The sequence below is a fragment of the Gekko japonicus genome, unplaced genomic scaffold (genome assembly GCF_001447785.1).
Source record: "Gekko japonicus isolate JY-2015 unplaced genomic scaffold, Gekko_japonicus_V1.1 scaffold13, whole genome shotgun sequence".
NCBI lineage: Eukaryota > Metazoa > Chordata > Lepidosauria > Squamata > Gekkonidae > Gekko > Gekko japonicus.
Window position 1 is genome coordinate 19,083 of NW_015172553.1, and position 22,140 is coordinate 41,222.

At 50.5% G+C, this 22,140-nt stretch overlaps 1 protein-coding gene across 1 annotated transcript in view; it reads right to left on the reverse strand.

The window, feature by feature from the left end:
• MICALL2 (MICAL-like 2) overlaps window positions 1-22,140 on the reverse strand; it is a 65,524-nt gene that overhangs the window by 15,800 nt on the left and 27,584 nt on the right. The window contains exons 3-9 of the mRNA XM_015421072.1: window positions 18,279-18,420; window positions 11,355-11,545; window positions 9,545-9,666; window positions 8,668-9,354; window positions 6,498-6,742; window positions 3,279-3,357; window positions 647-786 (exon numbers count right to left, since the gene is read on the reverse strand). Of these exons, the coding sequence (XP_015276558.1) occupies window positions 647-786; window positions 3,279-3,357; window positions 6,498-6,742; window positions 8,668-9,354; window positions 9,545-9,666; window positions 11,355-11,545; window positions 18,279-18,420 (1,606 nt within the window). The remainder of the gene's footprint in view (window positions 1-646; window positions 787-3,278; window positions 3,358-6,497; window positions 6,743-8,667; window positions 9,355-9,544; window positions 9,667-11,354; window positions 11,546-18,278; window positions 18,421-22,140) is intronic.

Genomic DNA, 22,140 nt, shown 5'->3' on the forward strand with positions numbered 1-22,140 from the left:
TACAGATAAGATTAGAATTTCAACAGCCAATCCACATACAAAAGAACCTCCTCAGGAAAGCTCCACCATTAGGATGTTCATAGCCTGGGGAACTCCTACAAGATAATGACTCAGCCCTACCCCACCTTCTGGAGTAGATATAAATTACCTGCCTACCATTTTTCTTCTCACCTTGACACAGAGAACACTCCATCTTTCTGTGTTATACCTCTGAGGATGCCAGTCACAGCTACTGGCGAAACATCAGGTTCTACAATGCCAAGACCACGGCCACACAGCCCGGAAAATCTACAGCAACTAACTTATGACTCCAACAAGAGGCTCTCAAGGCAAGGGAGAAGCAGAGATGGTCGGCCATTGCTTTCCTCTGCAAGAGTCTTCTTTGGTGGTCTCCCATCCAAGTACCGACCCTGCTTAGCTTCCGAGATCTGATGAAATCGAGCTATACTATACCAGTCTGCATCCCAATTCTCCAGCAGACGCGAACCCCGCTGTTGGGACTTTTGCCAGCCTCCATGAGGACTGGACCCTTGCACACATGTTTCAAAAATGAAAGCTAAGATCCCAAATCTGATTTCACATCCGGCTCTTGTACAAAGTCCTCACAGAGCATAAACGGCTCCTCCCACCTACAACAAAACCGTACCAGGCTCTTGAACCATCAGGGAGACTTTGGGAAAAGCCGGCTTCGTTTCTTTGGGTGCCGAGCTGGGAGTGATGTTGATAACCGATTTGTGGACTTCTGCGGGCTTCGGAGCATTTCTGGCATCTCCTTGGTGGGGGAATCTGCAAAACAATAAGAGGCAGTCCAAGAAACCGCACTGTCCTGCCAAACATATTCCAACACTGTCTGGTATAACCGAAACTCTGCCCTAAGCTTTGTTAAGTATTTGGAATGTGTCGGCTGCCTCCCCAGAACTGGTTGGAGTCAGGCCCGTAGCTGCGGTGGGGCTTTGGGGGCTCTGCCCCCTTTCTAAGAGGCACAGCCCCACAAGAATGTCTCCTGTAAATGCTTTTTTCAATCATTTAAAAACATTTTTTAAAAGGCGTGCACTCCTTTAAGCAGAGTGGGGTGCTGTAGTTGACTAATTCCCGCACTGAGCAAGGGGGTTGGAGTAGGTGACCTCTAGAATCCCTGCTAACTCTATGTCAAGAAACTGGTCTCCTTTAAGAGAGTTTTTCTGCCTAAGTGTTACCTTTCTCAACTAGGGAAGTCATCACCCGCACTTGCCGACTTGTTCTCAGAACTGTCGCTTAGGCTGGCAGAAGTGATTGAACTGCTGCAGCTGAGAACTGTCATCTCAAGTGGTTGACAGCTTGCAATTTAGAGATCTCTCCCGGTAACAGCTTTCTATGGGCTACATGGCTTTTCTTTCTGCAATGAGAGCTTCAGTCCCACCAGAAAAAACATATGCCCCACAAGCCACACAATCCTGGCTACAGGCCAGGCTGTGGTGACTCACATCTAAAAGACCAAACATAATAAAACACAAACGGTATTGGTTGCAACATTTAAAAAACGACACTGAAATCACTCAAATCCACTCCTGTCCAGTGTTCCCTCTAAGCTGAGTTAGTGTGAGCTAGCTCACAGTTTTTTACCCTCTGGCTCACACATTTTTTGTCTTAGCTCAGGAAGGAGGGCTCCAGAGCAAACTAATCTACGCAGCAGCCAAATCGCTCACTCACAACTTTAATGCCGGTAGCTCACAAAGTAGAATTTATGCTCACAGGACTCCACAGCTTAGAGGGAGCGTTGCTCCTGACCCCAATTCAAGGTGTCGGTTTTGACCTACATGGTTTGCAACCAGAATATCTGAAAGACCATCTTCTCCCCCTACATTCCTGCCCTGGAATTAAACTCACAGGAAGAGTCCCTCCTGACTGTCCCACCAATCAAAGAAGCTTGTCCGGTGGGCACACGGGACAGCCAATGTTCCCTCTAAGCTGTGGCGTCCTGTGAGCAAAAATTCTACTTTGTGAGCTCCTGGCATTAAAGTTGTGAGCCAGCGATTTGGCTGCTGCATCAATTAGTTGGCTCTGGAGCCATCCTTCCTGAGCTAAGACAAAAATATGTGAGCTGGAGGCTAAAAAACTGTGAGCTAGCTCACACTCACTCAGCTTAGAGGGAACACTGGACAGGGCCTCTTTGGTGGTGGCCCCACGATTCCGGAACAGGCTCCCTAGGGAGGGGTGCCCCTGCCCCACCCCCTCACTTTCGAGCTTCAGGAGCCAGCTGAAGATGGCTTTATTTAGGTCAGCATTTAATTAAAGCGGTCCTAAACTGTGATTTTTTTGGTGTATTTTTAACGTAACCTATTTTATGTATTTTATGAATGTTGTGAGCTGCCTTGAGCGCCGTAAGGAAGAAAAGTAAAATAATTAAAATGGAGGAGCCTAAAACTAAACCTAATTGAACGGTCCTCAGGCTAGGAGCTGAGCCAAATTTTACTAAAGGCTGCCTCAATTTTTGTGCCAATTAAAAGCACGATTCTGCAGTCTCCGTGCATGCGAATGGTGCAGGATTGGGCCACGGACCATCTAGAGCAGCACCCAAGTCCTTACCCCTGTTGCTGCTCCTGGAAGCTAATATTCAGAGATATACTACTCCTGAACATGGAGGGTCTACTGAGCCACCATTACTCATAGCCGTCGATGAAGTCTGTCCTCCACAGATCTGCCCTGTCCCCTTTAAAAGCCACCTAACCTAGCAGCTGGTTCTACGTCTGGTGGCGGTGAGTTCCATAAGCGAATTACACAGGAATACAATATTGCAGGTGCCGAATGTGGGGAGTAGAGAGGTCAATAGTAGTGATGCACAGACTGAGTATCGTTACCAATCTTCTCACAGGGGAAACACAAGGAACTGCGGATTTCTTCCCAGAATACAGCCCCCTCCTAATCCCCATATCTGACGAAGGGAGCTTTGGTTTCTCAAAAGTGCATACCCCCAAAATCTTGCTGGTCTCCAAGGGGCCTACCGGAGCCACATCTGGTGCTTCAACTGCAGACCAGCATGGTTGCCCAACTGAAATTAGCTTAGCCCAACGACATCTGTTCTGATGGGATCCGGTTCAGATCCTTGGAAAGGGAGAATACGGGGTCGAATCCCGCAAAGCTAGCGTGCTACGTCTGAGCTACGGGCACCCCACGGGTGGGTCTCGGAGAGGGGGGCAATGAGCTAGCCTGACCAACACGCACACAGAGATCAGCACGGGCTTTTGAGGGGCAACAAAAACACAGATATCTGGCGGGGCAGCACTCTCAGCAATACCCACTTGGTGCCCACCGGCTTCAGCCTCGACCGCCAGTCCGCTGGGCTCTCCGACTTCTCTTCCGTAACACCCGGGCCACCTGCTGTATGAGAAACACATGGAGGTCAACATACGAAGCAGGCTGCCTTATACGCTCCCCGACTAGTGATCAATAATCTAGGCAGCATAGGGTCCCCAGTCCCCCAGTGAGGGCAGGGGAACCTGCCACCAACCACCTGGCCAGAGGGGGAAATCCCACCCCCAACTGACCTTCCCAGGCGACTTCCGGCAAAACTGGAAGGGAAGGCCCCAATGAGAAGATGTCACACAGTCGGAGGAGGGGACGCTCTGGTTTGTGGGCAAAACTCTATGGTTTGAAGCCAAATTTACCATAGTGGTCTCCCATCCAAGTTATTAGCCAGGACTGACCCTGCTTAGTTTCTGTGATCTGATGAGATCAGGCTAACCTGGGCCACCCAAGTCAGTGCAAGAGATGTTCAGAGGTGGCTTTGCCATTGCCTGCCTCTGCGTAGCAACTCTAGACTTCCTTGGTGGCCTCCCATCCAAGTTATCAACCAGGGCTGACCCTGCTTGGTTTCTGCGATTTGATGAGGCTAGTCTGGGCCTATCTTTATCAAGGGAGGGGGGTGACATCAGCTCTAAGCCCTTGGGCATAAGGGACATTTCCCGGCATGCTGATATCGTTAGCAATGGGTGTGTCAATCTTGACGAGAACAATTCCTTAGATCAACTAGTTGAGATGGACTGACTTCCGGATGGCTCTCCACCCACGATAGCCAAACTTGTCTCCTGGAATATAGCAGGGTGGAGGAACAAGGCCAATGAACATGATTTTATAGACGATCTTAAATCCTTTGATATTGTCCTTCTGCAGGAGACTCGGGCCCTCACTCCCTTATCCCTTGGAGGATTTACATCTCACTCCCTTTTAGCATCCAGGGCCAGTAGTGGAGGTGGCCCCCACGCAGGCGTAACCACCTTCGTTTCTCTTAATCCTAATTTAAGATCCATTCGTCTACAAGATTGCCCCCCCCCATTGCCCAAGCCACTTTGATAAATTGCGGAAACTTCTCTCTAAAAATACTGAACATCTACATCCCACCCTCCTCTGACAGATCTATCTTGTTTACTTATTGGTGCTAGTCTGGGCCATCCAGATGAGGTCAGGGACATTCAGAGGTGGTTTTCTATGGCCTACCTCTGCATAGCGACCCTGGGCTTCCTTGGTGGTCACCCATCCAAGTGCTAACCGGGACCGACCCTGCTTAGCTTCTGAGAGCAGACAAGTTCTGGCTACCCTGGGCCATAAATCGGCTCCTTGCACGCCTGAAATTTTTAAAAAGATCTGTAAACGTGGCCTATCCCCTGCGTGGACCGAGGGGCTTCCTGAATGCACAACTGCGCACCTGCACTGATTGTGGCTCCGGCTAAACATCCCAATTTCCCATCAGCTGCCCCGACTTCTCCTCCACCGACCGCCCTTTTCCTTTTTAAAAACTTTTCCCAAATAAAAAACAGCACAAGGACCAAGCCCGACGTAACGACCGGCCGGCCGAGAAGACGCACACCAGAGCCCTGTATGCCGCTTTGCATAATTTACCCCAAGGAGGGAACCGGAGTTGAATTCGCCTGGTGTTTTGTTTTTGTTTTTTTTAAAAAAGAATCAGATCTCCTCGGCGCTGGCTTTTCCCTCCTTCAGCGCGAAACCAATTTCCAAGTGCATCCGTGGCACGGCCCCTCTTGAACAATTCCAGCTTCATCTAATCTTTTATTTTAATGGCCTTCCTAAGCACCGCTGTATTACTCGTGGGGGGGGGGAGAATATGATTTATGTGTTTTCATCAATTCAAGTGACACGGCGTTCAGAAAGATCCCCAGCTGGGGGTGGGGTGAAGCATAACATTTAGACTTGCTCCGTCTTCGGGGGCAGGATTTCCATATTCCTGGCATAGACCGCCACCAACCCTACCGCGAGAATATGTTTTTAAACATCCTTAATGATCACCCCACTGAACAATAATCTGTTTCAGAAATGGAACAGGAAGAAGAAGAGGATGAGGAGGAAGAAGAAGAGGAGGAGGAGGAGGAGGCAGCGATTGGATTTATACCCCACCCTTCACTTGGAAGTCTCAGAGCAGCACCCTTCCCCTCCCCACAACAGACACCCCCTGATGTAGGTGGGGCTGAGAGAGCTCTTTCCAGAACTGTCCTTGAGAGAACAGCTCTGACAGAACTATGGCTTGCCCAAGGTCACCAAGCAGCTGCAAGTGGAGGAGTGGGGGCTCAAACCCGGTTCTCCCAGACTAGAGTTCACACACTTAACCACTACACCAAACTGGCTATCACTAGACCAAACGACTACACCAAACTATTGAGCAGATCAAGTTATACCCAGAGCTTTTATTGTGTTCTGCGTTATGTACAAAGACACTGCAGAAATTAATACTGGACGCAGAATTCGATCTGGGACGCAGAATTCAGACTCCAGAAATACCCCCCCTTTTTTAAAGAGCCTGTTTCTAGCCCTTGTGTGGGAGGGCCAAGATAGGTTTTGAAGCATCTGTAAAAAACGACAGTGTGGTGTAGTAGTTAGAGCGTCAGACTAGGATCCGGGTTCGAACCCCTACTCCACTGTAGTAACGTGCTTGGGTGACTTGGGCCAGTCACACAAGCTGAGCTTCACCTACCTCGCAGGGTGGTTGTGAGATTAAAAAAGGAGGGGAGAGTGTCATAAGCCGCTTTGGGAGGGAGAAAAGCGGGGAATGAATGAATGGAATGCTTAATGTAATCTCCAAAGCCATGGATGGTTTTTACAATAATCAGACAAATCCATGGACCCCGGGCCTATTCATCTCTAATAGAGCCTCCATGTTCAGGGGAACTATACCTTGCCTTCTTGCTTTCCTTGTAAGCTTTCCAGAGGCATCCTACCGGTTGCTAATGAGAACAGAATACAGCACGAACGGCTGAAACTATAGGAGAGTTACCCCGGTCGATCTCCATTGACTTCAGTCGTTTCAGACCGGAGTAACTCCAGAGAGGATTCCACTGTGTAAATGCTAGATCTGACCCAGCACAGCCCTGTTCCCTTCCTCGTGACGCATATAAGTGGAACCGGCTGTGCAAATTAACGATGTTTATGCCAATGTGCTTAAGACGCATAATTCAGACAAGGCGCCAAAGTGCCAGAGTTCATTCCAGATGCTAATGGCTAAATCGTACCTTTCGAGACCTTCACATCCACTTTAAGTCTAGCTTCGGCGGGTCTGCTAACGGGGGGGTCCTTGGCTGGGTTCTGGGCGGCCGTTCCCACGATGTGGCGAGGGTCCTTGGGCGAATTGGGGGCCGCGGTCCTTGGCGGTGCTTGCCCTGGTTTTTCCGAGCTGCCCGGCCCACTGGTGGGCTTCGAGACGTTGGGGACATCCTTCGGCTCCAGCCGTTGGAAGCCAGAGGTAGTGGGCGATGACCTGCCGTTGCAGACAGAAGAGATTCAACAACTCAGGCTGGATCCAGACTGCCTCGAAACTGCACCCCCAGACCTCTGCACATGCCCCATTTCCAACTTAAACTATCAGTGCTCCTTCCCCATGAGGAACAGCTGAAAAACCTGAGACTTTTCAGTTGAGAAAAGAGATGGCTAGGGGGGGTGGACACGTGATAGACATTTATAAGATGATGCGTGGGTTGGAGAGAGCTGACAAAGAGGAATTTTTCTCCCTCTCTCAAAATACGAGAGCTGGAGGGCATCCAATGAAACTGATGGGCAGGAGGTTCAAGATGGACAAAAGGGAATACCACTTGATACAGGGAATTGAATTAAAATGTGGAATTCACTGCCAGAAGATGTAGTGATGGTCACAGGAATAAACAGCTTTAAAAGGGGATGAGATAGATTCGTGGAAGATCAGTCTATCAATGGCTACTAGCTATGATGGCTGAAGGGAACCTTCGCATTCAGAGGACTATTGGTGTGATCCAGCAGGACTCTTCCGATGTTCCTGTCAGGGGAAGGCCTTGGCCTCTCTGCCCTGTTGCTGGGCCTCCAGAGGAACTGGCCGGCCCCTGTGTGAGACGGGATGCTGGACGGGATGGATCCTCCCTGGTCTGATCCAGCAGGGCTCTTCTGATATTCTTAACAGCCTCTGTGCCCTGCTATTGGTCCTCCAGAGGAACTGGCTGGCCACTCTGTGAGATGGGATGCTGGACTGGATCTGGTCTGATCCAGCAGGGCTTGTTGTTCTTATGTTCTAGGGTTGCCAGCCTCCAGGTACCAGATGACTTCACATGACTCAGATCAGTTCCCCCGTGGAAAAATGGCTGCTTTGGAGGGGGGACTCTGTGACATTATATCCTGCAGGCAACCCTAGTGTGCTCCACCGGAATTCATCTGGGAAGGTCCCAACTTTAGGGTGGGTAGCCATTCACAGGGTCTTGGGGAGATCAGAAGCTCCACAAAGCACCCTGCACCATTTTGAGGGACTAAACCCCTGAAGCGGCCTTTGACTGAGTCAGAATCTTGATCTACTATGGTCAGCCTTCTCTGCTCTGACTGGCAGACGCTCTCCAGGGTCTCAGGTGGAGGTCCTTCCCCATCACTTCCTGCCTGGTCCTTTTAACTAGAGATGCTAGGGATTGAACCTGGGACTGCCTGCATGCCAAGCCGATGCTCTGCCACTGAGCCACGGTCCCTCTTTACAGCTCTCCAGGGTCTCAGGCTGAGGTCTTTCCCATCACCTCCTGCCTGGTCCTTTTAACTAGAGATGCTAGGGATTGAACCTGGGACTGCCTGCATGCCAAGCAGAGGTTCTACCACTGAGCCACGGTCCCTCTTTACAGCTCTCCAGGGTCTCAGGTGGAGGTCTTTCCCATCACCTGCTGCCTGGTCCTTTTTAACTGGAGATGCTGCCGGGGATTGAACCTGGGACCTCCTGTAAGCCAAGTAGAGGCTCTTCCACTGAGCCACAGCCCCTCTTTATAGCTCTCCAGAGTCTCAGTGGAGGCCTTTCCCATCACCTCCTGCCTGGTCCTTTTTAGCTGGAGATTCCGGGGATTGAACCTGGGACCTTCTGCATGCCAAGCAGAGGCTCTTCCACTGAGTCACGGCCCCTCTTGACAGCTCTCAAGGGTTTCAGGAGGAGGTATTTAACATCACCTCCTGCCTGGTCCTTTTAACTGGAGATGCCGGGGATCGAACCTGGGACCTTCTGCATGCCAAGCAGATGCTTCCCCACCCAGCCACATCCCCTCTAAGCAAAAGCCATTTCCGGTACACAGATAAAAGTTTGATCAGATGCATTCAGTGTTTACCAGCTGCGGAATTTCAGGCAGCCAGCTGCAGAATTTACAGATGCACAGAACTCAAACCAAACCCCGAACTCAGCCCAGCACTTACCCACGGACCCCCAACAATCTAGGCTGAGCTTTAGGAGAACCTCTTCGCCCAGGTGTCGAAGGCCCAGGTAACGCGTGCATCAGAATGTTCCGTGCTCTGTCCTTCTCGCTGTTGCCCGAATTCACCCCCGGCGCGCTGACTCCCGGAGACGATGTCTTTCCGGCTGCTTCAGGAGCCTTAAAAGGAGAGACGTGGTTTTTAACCGGTTCCACTTTGTTTGCAGGGAGTCCGGAAGACCCTAGACCAGGCTGGAAAAAAATTTCCCGGGCCTGTTGCGTCTTGGCAGATGACGCTGTCCAATGAGAAGTGGCCGGTGCAACGCCAGCTTCAGGACGGTCCGTTTTACCCCCAACGGGATCGGTGCGACGTGTAATAGGGCTGGTGGAAACAGAGCCAGATTTATTTGTTCCCAGATAGGAAGGTTCCCATGGCTTGGCAAGGCTGCTGTTCCGGAGCACCGGATTTGTCTTCAAGGGCTCCTGTGTCGGCTTCTTAGATTCCAGTCCTTTCAAATGGATCCCGGATGTTGACGTGGTACCAGTAAGCTTATTTTGTCCACCAATGTCCCTCGAAGATGGGAAAACATGGAGGTGGTTCGGCTCTTCGTGTCTGGTGCAGATGAGCGTACCTGGCTCAGTCCCAGCTTTGTAGGCCCCCGAGGTCAGTGTGTTGGAGCACTGTTTGCACCTGAGGGGAAATGACAGGGTTCAAAGGTCACCAACCAGCCACCAAATCCCACCCGTTCCAACTTAAGGCAGGTTCTACCCCGCATCGAAGTTCGTCTCCCAGACCACAAGCGGAGAAGAGCCATGAATGACACAGGCCTACCAACGGCAAAGCTCATACCCGGATTAAGACCCCCTCCAGGAATCAGTACCTGAAGCAGTTCCTGTGATAGAGCTTCCCATCCACCAGGTGGCGCTGCACCAGGTGCACGTGGGCGCCACAGACAGCGCAGTCGCTGCTCCGTGTGTTGCTGGTCTCCACCAAAATCCGTCTCTGGGAGAGGGCAGAACAAAATAAAACACATTAGAGTCCTGTTTGTTTCACAGGACTCACGAAGCTGCCTTCTATTGAATCAGACCTTTCTTCCGTCTATGTCAGTATTGTCTACTCAGACTGGCAGCAGCTCTCTGGGGTCTCAGGTGGAGGTCTTTCTCATCACCTCCTCCCTCTTCCTTTTTAACTGGAGATGCTGGGGATTGAACCTGGGACCCTCTGCATGCCAAGCAGATGCTCTTCCAGTGAGCCACAGCCCCTCTTTACAACTCTCCAGGGTCTCAGGTGGAGGTCTCTTCCATCACCTCCTGCCTGGTCCTTTTTAACTGGAGATGCCGGGGATTGAACCTGGGACCCTCTGCATTCCAAGCAGATGCTCTACCAGTGAGCCACAGTCCTTCTTTACAACTCTCCAGGGTCTCAGGTGGAGGTCTTTCCCATCACCTTCTGCCTGGTCCTTTCTAAGTGGAGATGCCGGGGACTGAAACTGGGACCTTCTGCATGCCAAGAAGATGTTCTACCACTGAGCCATGGCCCCTCTTTACAGCTCTCCAGGGTCTCAGGTGGAGGTCTTTCCCATCACCTCCTGCCTGGTCCTTTCTAACTGGAGATGCCGGGGACTGGACTTGGGACCTTCTGCATACCAAGCAGAGGCTCTGCCACTGAGCCACGGCCCCTCCCTTTATTCAAGTGATACTGGACACAGTCGAGAACAGAACACCCCTGTTCTTAGACAAGATGCTGGAAGGTCCCTGAATGGCTCTTCCAGCGTTTTCTTTTTTTTAAGCTCAGTTATCAGGCATGCAGGGATATAAATACTATGGTTATTATGGGGAGAGGCATCTCTTTTTTTCCAAAATTCACTTTCTCAGGTATAGCCATTCATTCCTCTTTAGGGTTGCTAAGTCTGATGCCCACGCCAGTGGGGGGTGGGAGGGAACTTTTTGGGAGTGGGGCGGAGCGGTATGATGAGCTGACATCACACGGAAGGGACATCGTGCGGTGATGCTCTTGTTTTTGGGCAAAAGTCTATGGTAAAATCGGCATCAAACCATAGAGTTTTGCCCAAAACCCAGAGTGTCACCATGTAACGTTCCCGATGTGATGTCATCACTTTCATGTGATGTCAGCGCATCAGGGACGTCGTGCAGCAAAGCCTCAAAAACCGGGGGACCCTTAGCTCAGCACTGGGGAATAGCAATTTTATTCTTCTTATATTCTTTTTTTTTCTCCTTCAAGAGACGGGTTTCTCTTTCATTTCTCTTTCATTTCTCTTTGAAGAGAAATCAAGGCACACATTTTGTAATTTTAGCCCTTGCAGTTGTTTTATACACCACAGGGTGGTGCTCTAATCAGAGGACAGGAAGGTTTGGGAAGACATCGCCTGCCTTGGAAAATCTACATAGTGAAATTCTGAATTTTTTGCAGACCCTCCCTTCCCGGCCCCTTGTCTCCTTGAATTTCCTTTTTGATCAAAACAGAATTGATTAGAAACTGACTCCACATTCCTAAGAAGAGGGAACGAAAAAGGACTGTGGGATTTCAAGGAGAAATTGGGTGAATTTAAGAGAATTGTTAAGAGAATTTCTCTTAACAATCCTAATAAATACCACGCCCCCTACTGGATGAGGGAGAGTTTATTGAGTCCTACCGCCCAGATCCTGCCAAAGGGAATGGTGGTTGCATACCCCAGTCGCCGGAGGGTTCTCTTTCACCAGATTTCGTTCCTGTGGGGCCAGGTTTGTCTTGGGTTCAGGGGGCACGTGGATTCGTGGGGGCTTAGCTGGAGCCGGGACAGCTGGTTCCGAAACAACCTTCTTCTCCTTTGGCTCCTCAGCGGGGCTGGACGAGGGGCGTTTCACTCCAGACATCCCTCCAACTAGTGAGGAAGGAACACAGAAATATTTCAGGAAACATTTGGGGGGGGGGCAGTCACACACTCTCTGCCTGACCTCCCTCACAGGGTTGTTGTTCTGAAGGTACCACGGGGGGGGGTCCCTGTTGGGGAAAAAGCCAAGGTATAAATGAAATAAGCAAGTAAATCAATAACAAAAGGGAAGATGTGACAATGGTCGCCAATGCTCCCTCTAAGCTGTGGAGTCTTGTGAGCAAAAAATTACATTTTGTGAGCTACTGGCATTAAAGTTGTGAGCGAGCGATTTGGCTCCCGCATAAATTAGTTTGCTCTGGAGCCATCCTCCCTGGGCTAAGACAAGAATGTGTGAGCCGGAGGGTAAAAAACTGTGAGCTAACTCACACAGCTTAGAGGAAACACTGTTTGCACTGGCCCCTCCATAGCCTGAAAATCTTACCTGTCCCCTCATTTTCTCTTTTCTTACTGAGTCGCACTTAATGTTACAGGGAAAGGTGTGGAAAGAAGAAGAGGAGGAGGAGGAGGAGAGATTGGATTTATACCCCGCCTTCTCGATTCAGTCCAGGAGAATGCAATTCAGCAGTCTCTCTTTCTTACCTCCCTTTGAAATTCCTTTGAAAGAGCACTGCTACTCTTAGGTCAGCAACTGAATGTTGTGGTTTCTAATGTCAGACTTATGCTCATTTATTCTCTGCATCCTCCTGGACTGAATCCTCCCGGATGGAACTGAGACCTAGGTTTCCTGTCTCATTACCAATGCTGATATCTCCACACCCACTTCCCCTCCGCATATCACACCTAATCCATTCATGCCTGCTATTGCCATTTGGCATCTGAAATCATCTTTATAAAGTTCATATCTCTTGTACCTCGTGTTACATTTTATAGCACGTATGGCCCAACAAAGTTACATTTATGTCAGATCCGGCCCTCATAACAAATGAGTTCGACATCTCTGCTCCAGGCTTTCCATTTGGGAAAACAGCACGGCAGGGAAGGTTTGAGATCTTTCTCCCTGCGTGCTATGGTCTCAATCCAAATTGGGTCACCTCAAACCTGGGAATTAAATTCTGAGCCCGACACGCCTCGACAGGTCATATCTGATCTGAATTGCAACTGATAATGAAGCCCAAGACAATGCATCCACCTGGATTGAATTGAGACCTAGGTTTCCTGTCTCATTACCAATGCTGATTTCTCCACGCCCATGACCCCTCTGCATATCTCACCTAAATCCAATCACTCCTCCTATCGTCGTTTGCCTGCTAACGTCTTCAGCATCTGAAATCTCTCCACTTTCCAATAAATAGGACAGATGGACTCCCATTCTAGCCGTATCTGAAGAAGTGAGCCGTGACTCATGAAAGCTCCTCCCCTGCTACATATTTTGTTAGTCTTCAAGGTGCTTCTGGACTCTTGCTCTTATCTGATCAGAAATCCTCATGGTGGCCATGGGGATTTTGTAATGTGTGAACTGTCCTGTTACGTAGCGGGGCTTAGTTTGATGGAACCAATACTGCTGACCTTTTGTTCGGATCAGAAAAAGGCCCTGGTTGAAAATTAGCTGCCGATCGGCATCCCACAAACTCCCCACTGTGTGTCTCCACTGTCCACCTTTGTGACACACAATTTAGAAGAAGAAGAAGAGAATTGCATTTATACCCTATCCTTCACTACCCGAAGGACTCTCAGAGCAGCTTACAATCTCCTTTCCATTCCCACAACAGACACCCTTTGAGGTAGGTGGGGCTGAGAGCTCTTCCGAGGACTGCCCTTGAGAGAACAGCTCTGAGAGAACTTGTGACTGACCCAAGGTCACACCAGTAGCCACTAGTGGAGGAGTGGGGGAATCAAATCCCGTTCTACCAGGTTAGAGTCCGCACACTTAACCACTACACCAAACAGGCTCTCAGAATTACTGTTCAGAAATTTCACCCAACTTTCAGTGTTCACCTGATCTTGCTGTGCTCCTTAAAAACAGCCCTATGGGGTACGCCGGTATTCTCCCCAGATGGTAGACCGGAGGACTGAGACACAACTGCTTCAGGTCAACTTTGGCTAGGGTTGCCGAGTCTGGATCAGGAAATTCCTGGAGATTTTTGAGGGTGGATCTGGGAGAGGGCGGGGCTTGGGGAGGGGAGGGGCCTCAGCAGGGTATAACGCCATCAAGTCCACCCTTCAAAGCAGCCATTTTCTCCAGGAGGAACCGATCCCTGTGATCAGGAGATCAGCTGTGATTCCGGGAGGGCCCCAGGCCCCGCCTGGAGGTTGCAGCAAAACAAACAGAGAGACCACGGGATGGAAGCTTGGAAAGAAGTAAACAACCGTGATGTATTGTGCCAAAAAAAGTCTCCAAAGACCAGAAATTTCTTTTTCCAATATTTCAGTTTACTGGAAGGAATTCAAACGCCATCAACACAACAGCTCATGCCTATTGTTTCGGGTATAGCTTTTTCAAAGCAAGTAGCGTTGAAATACAATGTTAATCCGTTTGACAAACTCTCTGCTAGTATCTCATAGTGACACTCACCAAAACCATTAGTGTAACTCATCAAAACTCTAATGGTTTTGATCAGGGGTCATTTCGTAGTAAAAGAGGTGCAGGCGCTCATTAGCATGACTTATTAGCAGGGCTCTAGTCGGGGGGGAGCTCTCAGGTACGGAGCTCCGGAAGAGAACCTCTAGGGGGCGGGGCGGTCACGTGGTGAAGCCCCGCCCCCTTCTTTACCCCGCCCTCTGCTTCGATCCTCATTCCGTTTGGGAATGAGGATGAAGCAGGAGGGTAAGTAGCCGGGCCTTCTGACACACTTCCGGTGATGTCAGGGGGTGTGGCCTTCTGTCACTTCCGGTGATGTCAGGGGGCGTGGCATATGCAAATAAGTTATGCTAATGAGTTATGCTAATGAGCTCCGGCAGCTCTTTTTCTACAACAAGACCCCTGCTTATTAGCATAACTTATTTGCATATGCCACGTCCCCTGACGTCACCGGAAGTGTGTCAGAAGGCAACACCCACTGCTCAAGCTCCACTGGACTGTTTTGGATTGCTAGCTATTGGGGGGGGGGGACGTGCAGATCTGTCCTCGCAGAGGAGGGAGAGCTTGTACCTGAATAAAACTTGGTCTTAAAGGTGCGACTGGACTGTTTTGGACTGGGGGGGGAGCTCTGCAACTTACCTGGCTGCTTCGTGCTCTGACTGAGGGCTGCTGGGAGCAGGGGGTGGGGCTTGTTGGATGTGCCCGCCCCCTGGGCTCTTTACTGCCGGAGCTTCGCTCCTGTGCGCTCCTGCAGGAAATGACCCCTGGTTTTGATGAGTGTCACTATGAGATACTACCAGAGAGTTTGTCAAACGGATTAACGTATTTAAACGCTACTCACCTTGAATACATGAAACGAGATAATAGGTATGATCCGTTGTGTTGACGGCATTTGAATTTCTTCCAGTAAACTGAAATATGCTGAGATGGACAAACTGGAAACGCAGAAAGAGCAAAGAAGAATTTTAGAATGCATGGTCAAGATTCTATCAATGGTTAGAAGAAAATAAAATATAAACTTCTGGATCTCTAACCTAAATAAACAGACTTATGAAATATAGTTTCAACTATTAATAAAAGGTTTATAAGGTATATCATGAACATATAAGATGAAAAATGTAAGACTTTTAATTATATGGTCAAAGAAACCGAAAAAAGGAACATTACATGATTGTAACCCCCTATATATGTTGCTTGTTTGTATGTGTGTGTATGTCTATGAAATTTTAAAAATTCCACAAAAAAAATTAAGGCACTATAGACACCAACTTCACATTGGGCAATTCCTGGAGATTTGGGGTGGTAGAGTCCAGGCACGGCAGGGTTTGGGAAGGGCAGGGATGTTAGCGTGGTATTACGTCAAAGAGTCCACCTCTCAAGGCAACCTTTTTCTCCAGATCTCTGTAGTTTGGAGACCAGTTGTAATTCTGGGGGGGGGGATCTCCAGGCTGTACCAGGAGACTGGCAACCGAAGAAGAAGAAGAGGAGGAGGAGGAGGAGATTGGATTTATACCCTGCCCTTCACTTGGAGTCTCAGAGCAGCTTACAACCTCCTTTCCCTTCCCCTCCCCACAACAGGCACCCTGTGAGGCAGGTGGGGCTGAGAGAGCTCTTTCAGGAACTCCTCTTTCAAGGACAGCTCTGATAGAACTATGGCTTGCCCAAGGTCATCCAGCAGCTGCAAGTGGAGGCGTGGGGACTCAAACCCAGTTCTCCCAGACTTAACCACTACACCAAACTGGCTACTAAAGGCACATAAAAAAAGCAAAGGAGCAACAATTCATGAAAGTACAACCAGCACATCCCACATGATGCTCGGCTCAGCAGTGCAAGAGCCCAGCGCCACCTACACTGCCTTCACACCCTTCGTTTTTTTTAAAAAACGAGTTTCCAAAAGTCAGGCCGAGGGCCAGCCATTCTACCAGCTGTCCGGCCTCCATAAATATCAACCATTTCCTGGTCAGCGGCCTGCAAATGCCTGAATGGAAGCCACTCCGAACGGGGCCTCCAAGCCCAGAGGTCACCCTTCCCAGAGTTCAGAGAGCACATTCCTCGCAGGCCTGGGGCCTTGGAAACAGATGCGCCCCGCCTGATGTTCTCATCTCGGTGGAGACCGTTTGGAGCAGGGGTCTGCAACCCGCGGCTCCGGAGCCGCATGCGGCTCTTTGGAATGTTTGCCGCGGCTCCGGGAGGTGACTGTGACAGGCGGCGGCAAAGAGGGCGGAGGCGGAGGGGCGCAGCGGCGGCAGCAGCGGAGCGGGAAAGAGGAGCGCGGAGAGGACTTTCAAACAGCACAGCCGCCGCAGCCGCCGCGGGCAGCAAAGGCGAGCTGGAGCGTGACAGGCGGAGAAGGGGGCCAAAGGAGAGAGAGGCGCTTCTGCCCCGCCCCGCCCACGGCCTCCCTCACTCCCCCCCATCCACCTTAAGGCAGCCGGACCCTCGAAGGCCGGATTGGGGGTGTGAGGCTGGCGGGGGGGGGAAAGCATCGGGCCCCACCCCGACCCCGGTTTTAATCACGTGCCTTGATGGCGGCTCCCGGGGTTTTTTTCCCCGTCGGAAACGGGTCCAAGTGGCTCTTTATGTCTTAAAGGTTGCAGACCCCTGGTTTGGAGGGAGGACACAGGGAGGGTATTCAGATCGGCTCTCGCTCCAGAGGTGGCGGGGATGGCTCCTTCCGGGAGAGGAGGGGAGCGACCCGACTGGCAGGGATCCCAAACCGCTCGGCAGAAATGCCACCGGGCCAGCGGCCTTTGTCTGGGCCTCTCTCAGAGGCTCAAGACAGACAGGGTACAGAATGCAGCGGGTCACGGCACAGGGGGGGGGGACACGGTGTCAACGTGGCGGGAAGACAGAAGGGTCTTTCTATACCACGCTCACAACAAGAGTTGCAAACACGAGGCGATAAAGTAAGTAAGAGAGCCAGTTTGGTGCAGTGGTTAAGTGCGCGGACGCTAATCTGGGAGAACCAGGTTTGATTCCCCACTCCTCCACTTGCAGCTGCTGGATGACCTTGGGCAAGCCATGGTTCTGGTCAGAGCTGTTCTTGAAAAAGAGCAGAGCTCTCTCAGCCCCACCTCCCTCACAGGGTGTCCGTTGTGGGGAGGGGAAGGGAAAGGAGTTTGTAAGCCGTTCTGAGACTCTGAGTGAAGAGCGGGGTGGAAATCCAATCTCTTCTTCTTCTTTTATCATTATAATCACATTATAATTATGTTAAGATCATTGGCTCGCATTTCACTCAGCAGCACCAAGTTTCTAGGCTTCATGACCAGCCGGAACCATGCGGATGGAATCCAAGAAGCTTTGAGGGCCGAGATGACTCACTTTTGCTTATTATTTGGTAAATGGTTAGGGTCACAAAACTGATTGGCCCTTCCAGGTCCCAAGGACGCCAGGCTAGCTGCAACCAGGACCAGAGCTTTCTCGGTGATGGCTCCACACTGGTGGAATGAGCTCCAGGAGGAGATCAGGGCCCTGCGGGACCTTTTGCAATTCCACAGAGGCTGCAAGACGGAGCTCTTCCGCCAGGCTTTCAACGAGGAGCTGCCACCACTACCATCATTAGCAACAACTGAAGCCTAGTGCCTGGCCTATTATTACTGATAGCCTGTGCTCGCCGACAGAAACTGAGAATGACCAACGAGCTGATATCAAGTGAAATTACAGAATGTATGAGGCCATCTTGGATATCCTAAGTCAACGGCTAGCACTTTAATATATTGTAAGTTGGTTTTAATGAATTGTTTAATGAACTGTTCGAAGGACTGTTTTTAGATGTATATATTTATTGTTATCGTGCTTTTATTATGTGAGCCGCCCGGAGCCTGCTATGGTACACATTTAAATAAATAAATAAATAAATAAAGCCTTTTTGCTGACGGAATGACACAAACTGTGAAGACTATGTTCAGCAGAAGCCTTGTCTTGCCAAAAGCCGTAAAAGCGGGGGTGGGGGGAGAAGGCGTGGACTCCAGAACACGCCAAAAAGAGGGTATGACAAAGCGTGGCTGGCTCTATCGTTCCTCCCGAACACTCAAAGATATACTGCTGCTGACACTCGAAGCTCCATTCCTAGCAATCGTTCACTGATGCAGCCTTCACGTAATCGTCTCGGTCGTTTTAAAAGACGTGTTGGTTCCTGTCAAAGCTGGGGTGAAAAATGTCTTTGCACAAAAAGAAAAAGGAGGTGGAACAAGACACACTTACTGGGAGACCGGCCATGGAAGTAGTTGTAATACTGCGATACGTAGGTGAGGATGCTCAGTCTGTCCGGGACTTTGAGGGCCACCATGTCCTCCGCGTCCAGCAGGGCTGGGATCCCCAATTCCTTCTCCGCCATTTGGAAAGCCTAAAGGACACGAAGAGAGGAAACTGGGAGTCACTTCGTGAGCCCAAGTCACAGGAAAGAGTCACCAGCTACACTTCCTTCCTTTTTGTCCAAGGCAACGACCCCCGTTTCCCCCCCCCCCGGCTTGAATGCTGGAAAGTGCCATCAAGACGCAACTGAATAATGGTGACCCCCACCGGGTTTCCAAGGCAAGGGGTATCTGTGAATGCCCTGCATTGGACTAGACGACCCTGGAGGTCCCTTTGCATGATTCCATGAAAGAGGAGGAGTAGGAGAAGGAGACTGGATTTATACCCCGCCCTTCACTACCCAAAGGAGTCTCCGAGCGGCTTACAAACTCCTTTCCCTTCCCCTCCTCACAACAGGCACCCTGTGAGGGAGGTGGGGCTGAGAAAGCTCTGATAAAAACGGCTCTTTTTCAAGAACAGTTCTGACAGAACTACAGCTTGCCCAAGGTCATCCAGCAGGTGCAAGTGGAGGAGTGGGGAATCAAACCCGGTTCTCCCAGATTAGAGTCCACGCTCCTAACCACTACACCAAACTGGCTCTCAGAGAGGAGAGGATCGCGTATACTGTTCCACCGGAGGTGGTGTGCCACTCCCTGCCTCTGCATGGCAACCCTGGGCTTCTTTGGCGGTCCCCCATCCAAGTACTCACCAGGGCCGACCCTGCTTAGCTTCCGAGATCGGACGAGACAGGGCTAGCTTGGGCCATCTCTACCCTGACTTGGATGTTTCCAGCAGATCTCAGAAGCTAAGCAGGGTCGGCCCTGGTGAGTACTTGGATGGGAGGCCACCAAGGAAGTCCAGGGTTCCTACGCAGAGGCAGGCGATGACAAGCCACCTCTGTTCCATCTCTTGCCCTAACCTGGGTGGCCGAGGCTGGCCTGATTTCTTCTGAATCTACACAGGGCTGAGCCTGGTTAGTCCTTGGATGGGAGGCCACCAAGGAAGTCCAGGGTTCCTACGCAGAGGCAGGCAACGGCGAACCAGCCCTGTGTGTCCCTTGCCTTGGAAGCCCTGTGAGGAATTGACAGCAGTTTCCAGCATGACCACATGAGGTGTCCAAGGCTGCCTCCACAGACCAAGAGCTGATCTCCGAGTCCCCGGACGGCTCCCTCTGACCTTTTTCAAGGCCTCTCCAAATGCCCGTAATGGGGGACGAACAAATCTGCCGCTCTAGGCATTCTTCCCGAGTCTCCTCCCGCCAAGCAGCTCCGCTGGGCCCGGCCCTCCCCACCGACTTGAACATGACGTTTTTGTGCAAACCCCCAAAAAGGGAGATTTCAAGTATGTGCAAGCTTCTTAGTTGCATCTTTCGCACCCAACAACCCTGGCCCAAGAAAAGATTTTTCCCCCGCCTCTTCTCTCTTTCAGCAGTTAGTCAGACAGCCCATTTCTCCACACATTTTAAGGCCTTATAAGGCAAGTTGTGGAAGAGAAGGGCATTTTCTCCCCCCCAGAAAGACTGGAAGAGATTCTTAAGGTGGATCGGAGCACGGGGTCAGCCACTGTGTTTGAACAATGGCAAAAGTGGGGGAAATTGGGAACTGGGACACCGTCCGCCGTGCACAAACACACACAAAAGGTTGGTCTTATTGTCTTGGCAGGCAAGGTCAGGAGCAAAACAGATTTACTTCATAAAGAACCCAAGGGATTCAGCGCATTGGTTGGGGTTGTGGTGAGAGTTGAACAGGGGAGGCCCTGAATTCAAATCCTGCCTTCGACTGGGCAACCTCGGGCCGGTCAGTCTCTTGCTTACTTGTGACTGACCCAAGGTCACAACTGCAGCTGCGAGAAGAGGCGTGAGGAATCAAACCCGGTTCTCCCAGATTAGACCTGCCTCACAGGGCTGTCATTGGAAAAAAAACTTGGAGAAGAAGAGAAGAAGAAGAGATTGGATTTATACCCCACCCGTCACTACCCAAAGGAGTCTCAGAGCGGCTGACAATCACCTTTCCCTTCCCCTCCCCACAACAGACACCCTGTGAGGTAGGCGGGGCTGAGAGAGCTCTGACTGAGAACTGCTCTTTTTCAAGAACAGCTCTTATCAGAGCTACGGCTTGCCCAAGGTCATCCAGCAGCTGCAAGTGGAGGAGTGGGGAATCAAACCCGGTTCTTCCAGATTAGAGTCCGCGCACTTAACCACTACACCAAATTGGACAGAAGAAGAAGAGAAGAAGGGATTGGATTTATACCCCACCCTTCACTACCCAAAGGAGTCTCAGAGCCACTCCTTTCCCTTCCCCTCCCCACAACAGACACCCTGTGAGGTAGGCAGGGCTGAGAGAGCTCTTGAGAGGACTGCTCATGAGAGAACAGCTCTGAGAGAACTTGTGACTGACCCAAGGTCACACCAGCAGCTGCGAGAGAAGGCGTGGGGAATCAAACCTGGTTCTCCCAGATTAGAGGAGAACAGTGTGAAGTTGCTTTGGGGAGAAAGGCAGGGTATATAAATGAAGTGAATAAATCAATCAACTCCGCCCGCCTGGATTCCTTGAGCAGAGAAAGCTGCTGTTATCCAGACCACAGACTAAGCTAAACTATTGGAGATCGCTCACTAGGAGATACTTTTTTATCTGTTTCTGACATTTATATCCCACTTTGGGGAGAAAAGCGGGCTTCATATATCCAAAATGGATAAATGAATTAAATTAAATTAAAATGAAGTGGATTATAGCCAATGCTCCCTCTAAGCTGTGGAGTCTTGTGAGCAGAAATTATACCTTGTGAGCTACTGGAATTAAAGTTGTGAGCAAGCCATTTGGCTGCTGTGTAAATTAGTTTGCTCTGGAGCCGTCCTTCCCAAGTTAAGACAAAAATGTGTGAGTCGGAGGCTAAAAAACTTTGAGCTGGCTCACACTAACTCAGCTTAGAGGGAACACTGCTTACAGCATTATTCTCATCTTCTTTTAGGTAAAGGTAAAGGTTCCCTTGCTCGAAAGCCAGTCGAATCCGACTCTAGGGTTGCGGTGCTCATCTCCGTTTCAAAGCCGAAGAGCCAGTGCTGTCCGAAGACATTTCTGTGGTCATGTGGCCGGCATGACTAAACACCAAGGTGCACGGAACGCTGTTACCTTCCCACCGAAGTGGTACCTATTTATCTACTTGCAATTTCTTGCTTTCGAACTGCTAGGTTGGCAGGAGCTGGAACTAGAGACGGGAGCTCACCCCGTCTTGCGGCACCTGGGTCTCGAACTGCTGAACTACTTACCTTCCACAGCCTGCAGTTCAGCGTCTTAACCACTTGAGCCACCACAGCTCCTTCATCTTCTTTTACCCTCGCAATAACAACCCTATAAGGTAGGTCAGTCTGGAAGACAGCAACTGGCCCAAGGCCTCCCAGAGAGCTTCTACAGGAATGAGGACTCAAACTCGGCTCCCTCCTGTTGCTAGAGAGACTGTCTACCCACATCACCATGCTGACTCCGGGGCTCGACCGCGGGACCTTCAGCATGCAAAGCAGACGCTTTACCGCGCTGAGAAGTCTTGAATTGGGACTCCGCCTTTCTCGTTCTTTCTCCCTACACAACAGGGAAGGAAAGGAGTTCCGATTCTGCACAAGGACCCTTTCTGGCAGGGGAAAGACTGAGATGCAAATGGAACAGACAGAGGCAGGGCTATCTGACTCAAAAGCAGAGTCCAGTGGCACCTTGAAGACCAACAAAGGTTTATTCAAGGTATGAGCTTTTGTGTGCACGCACATGCTCTAGCTTTGTTC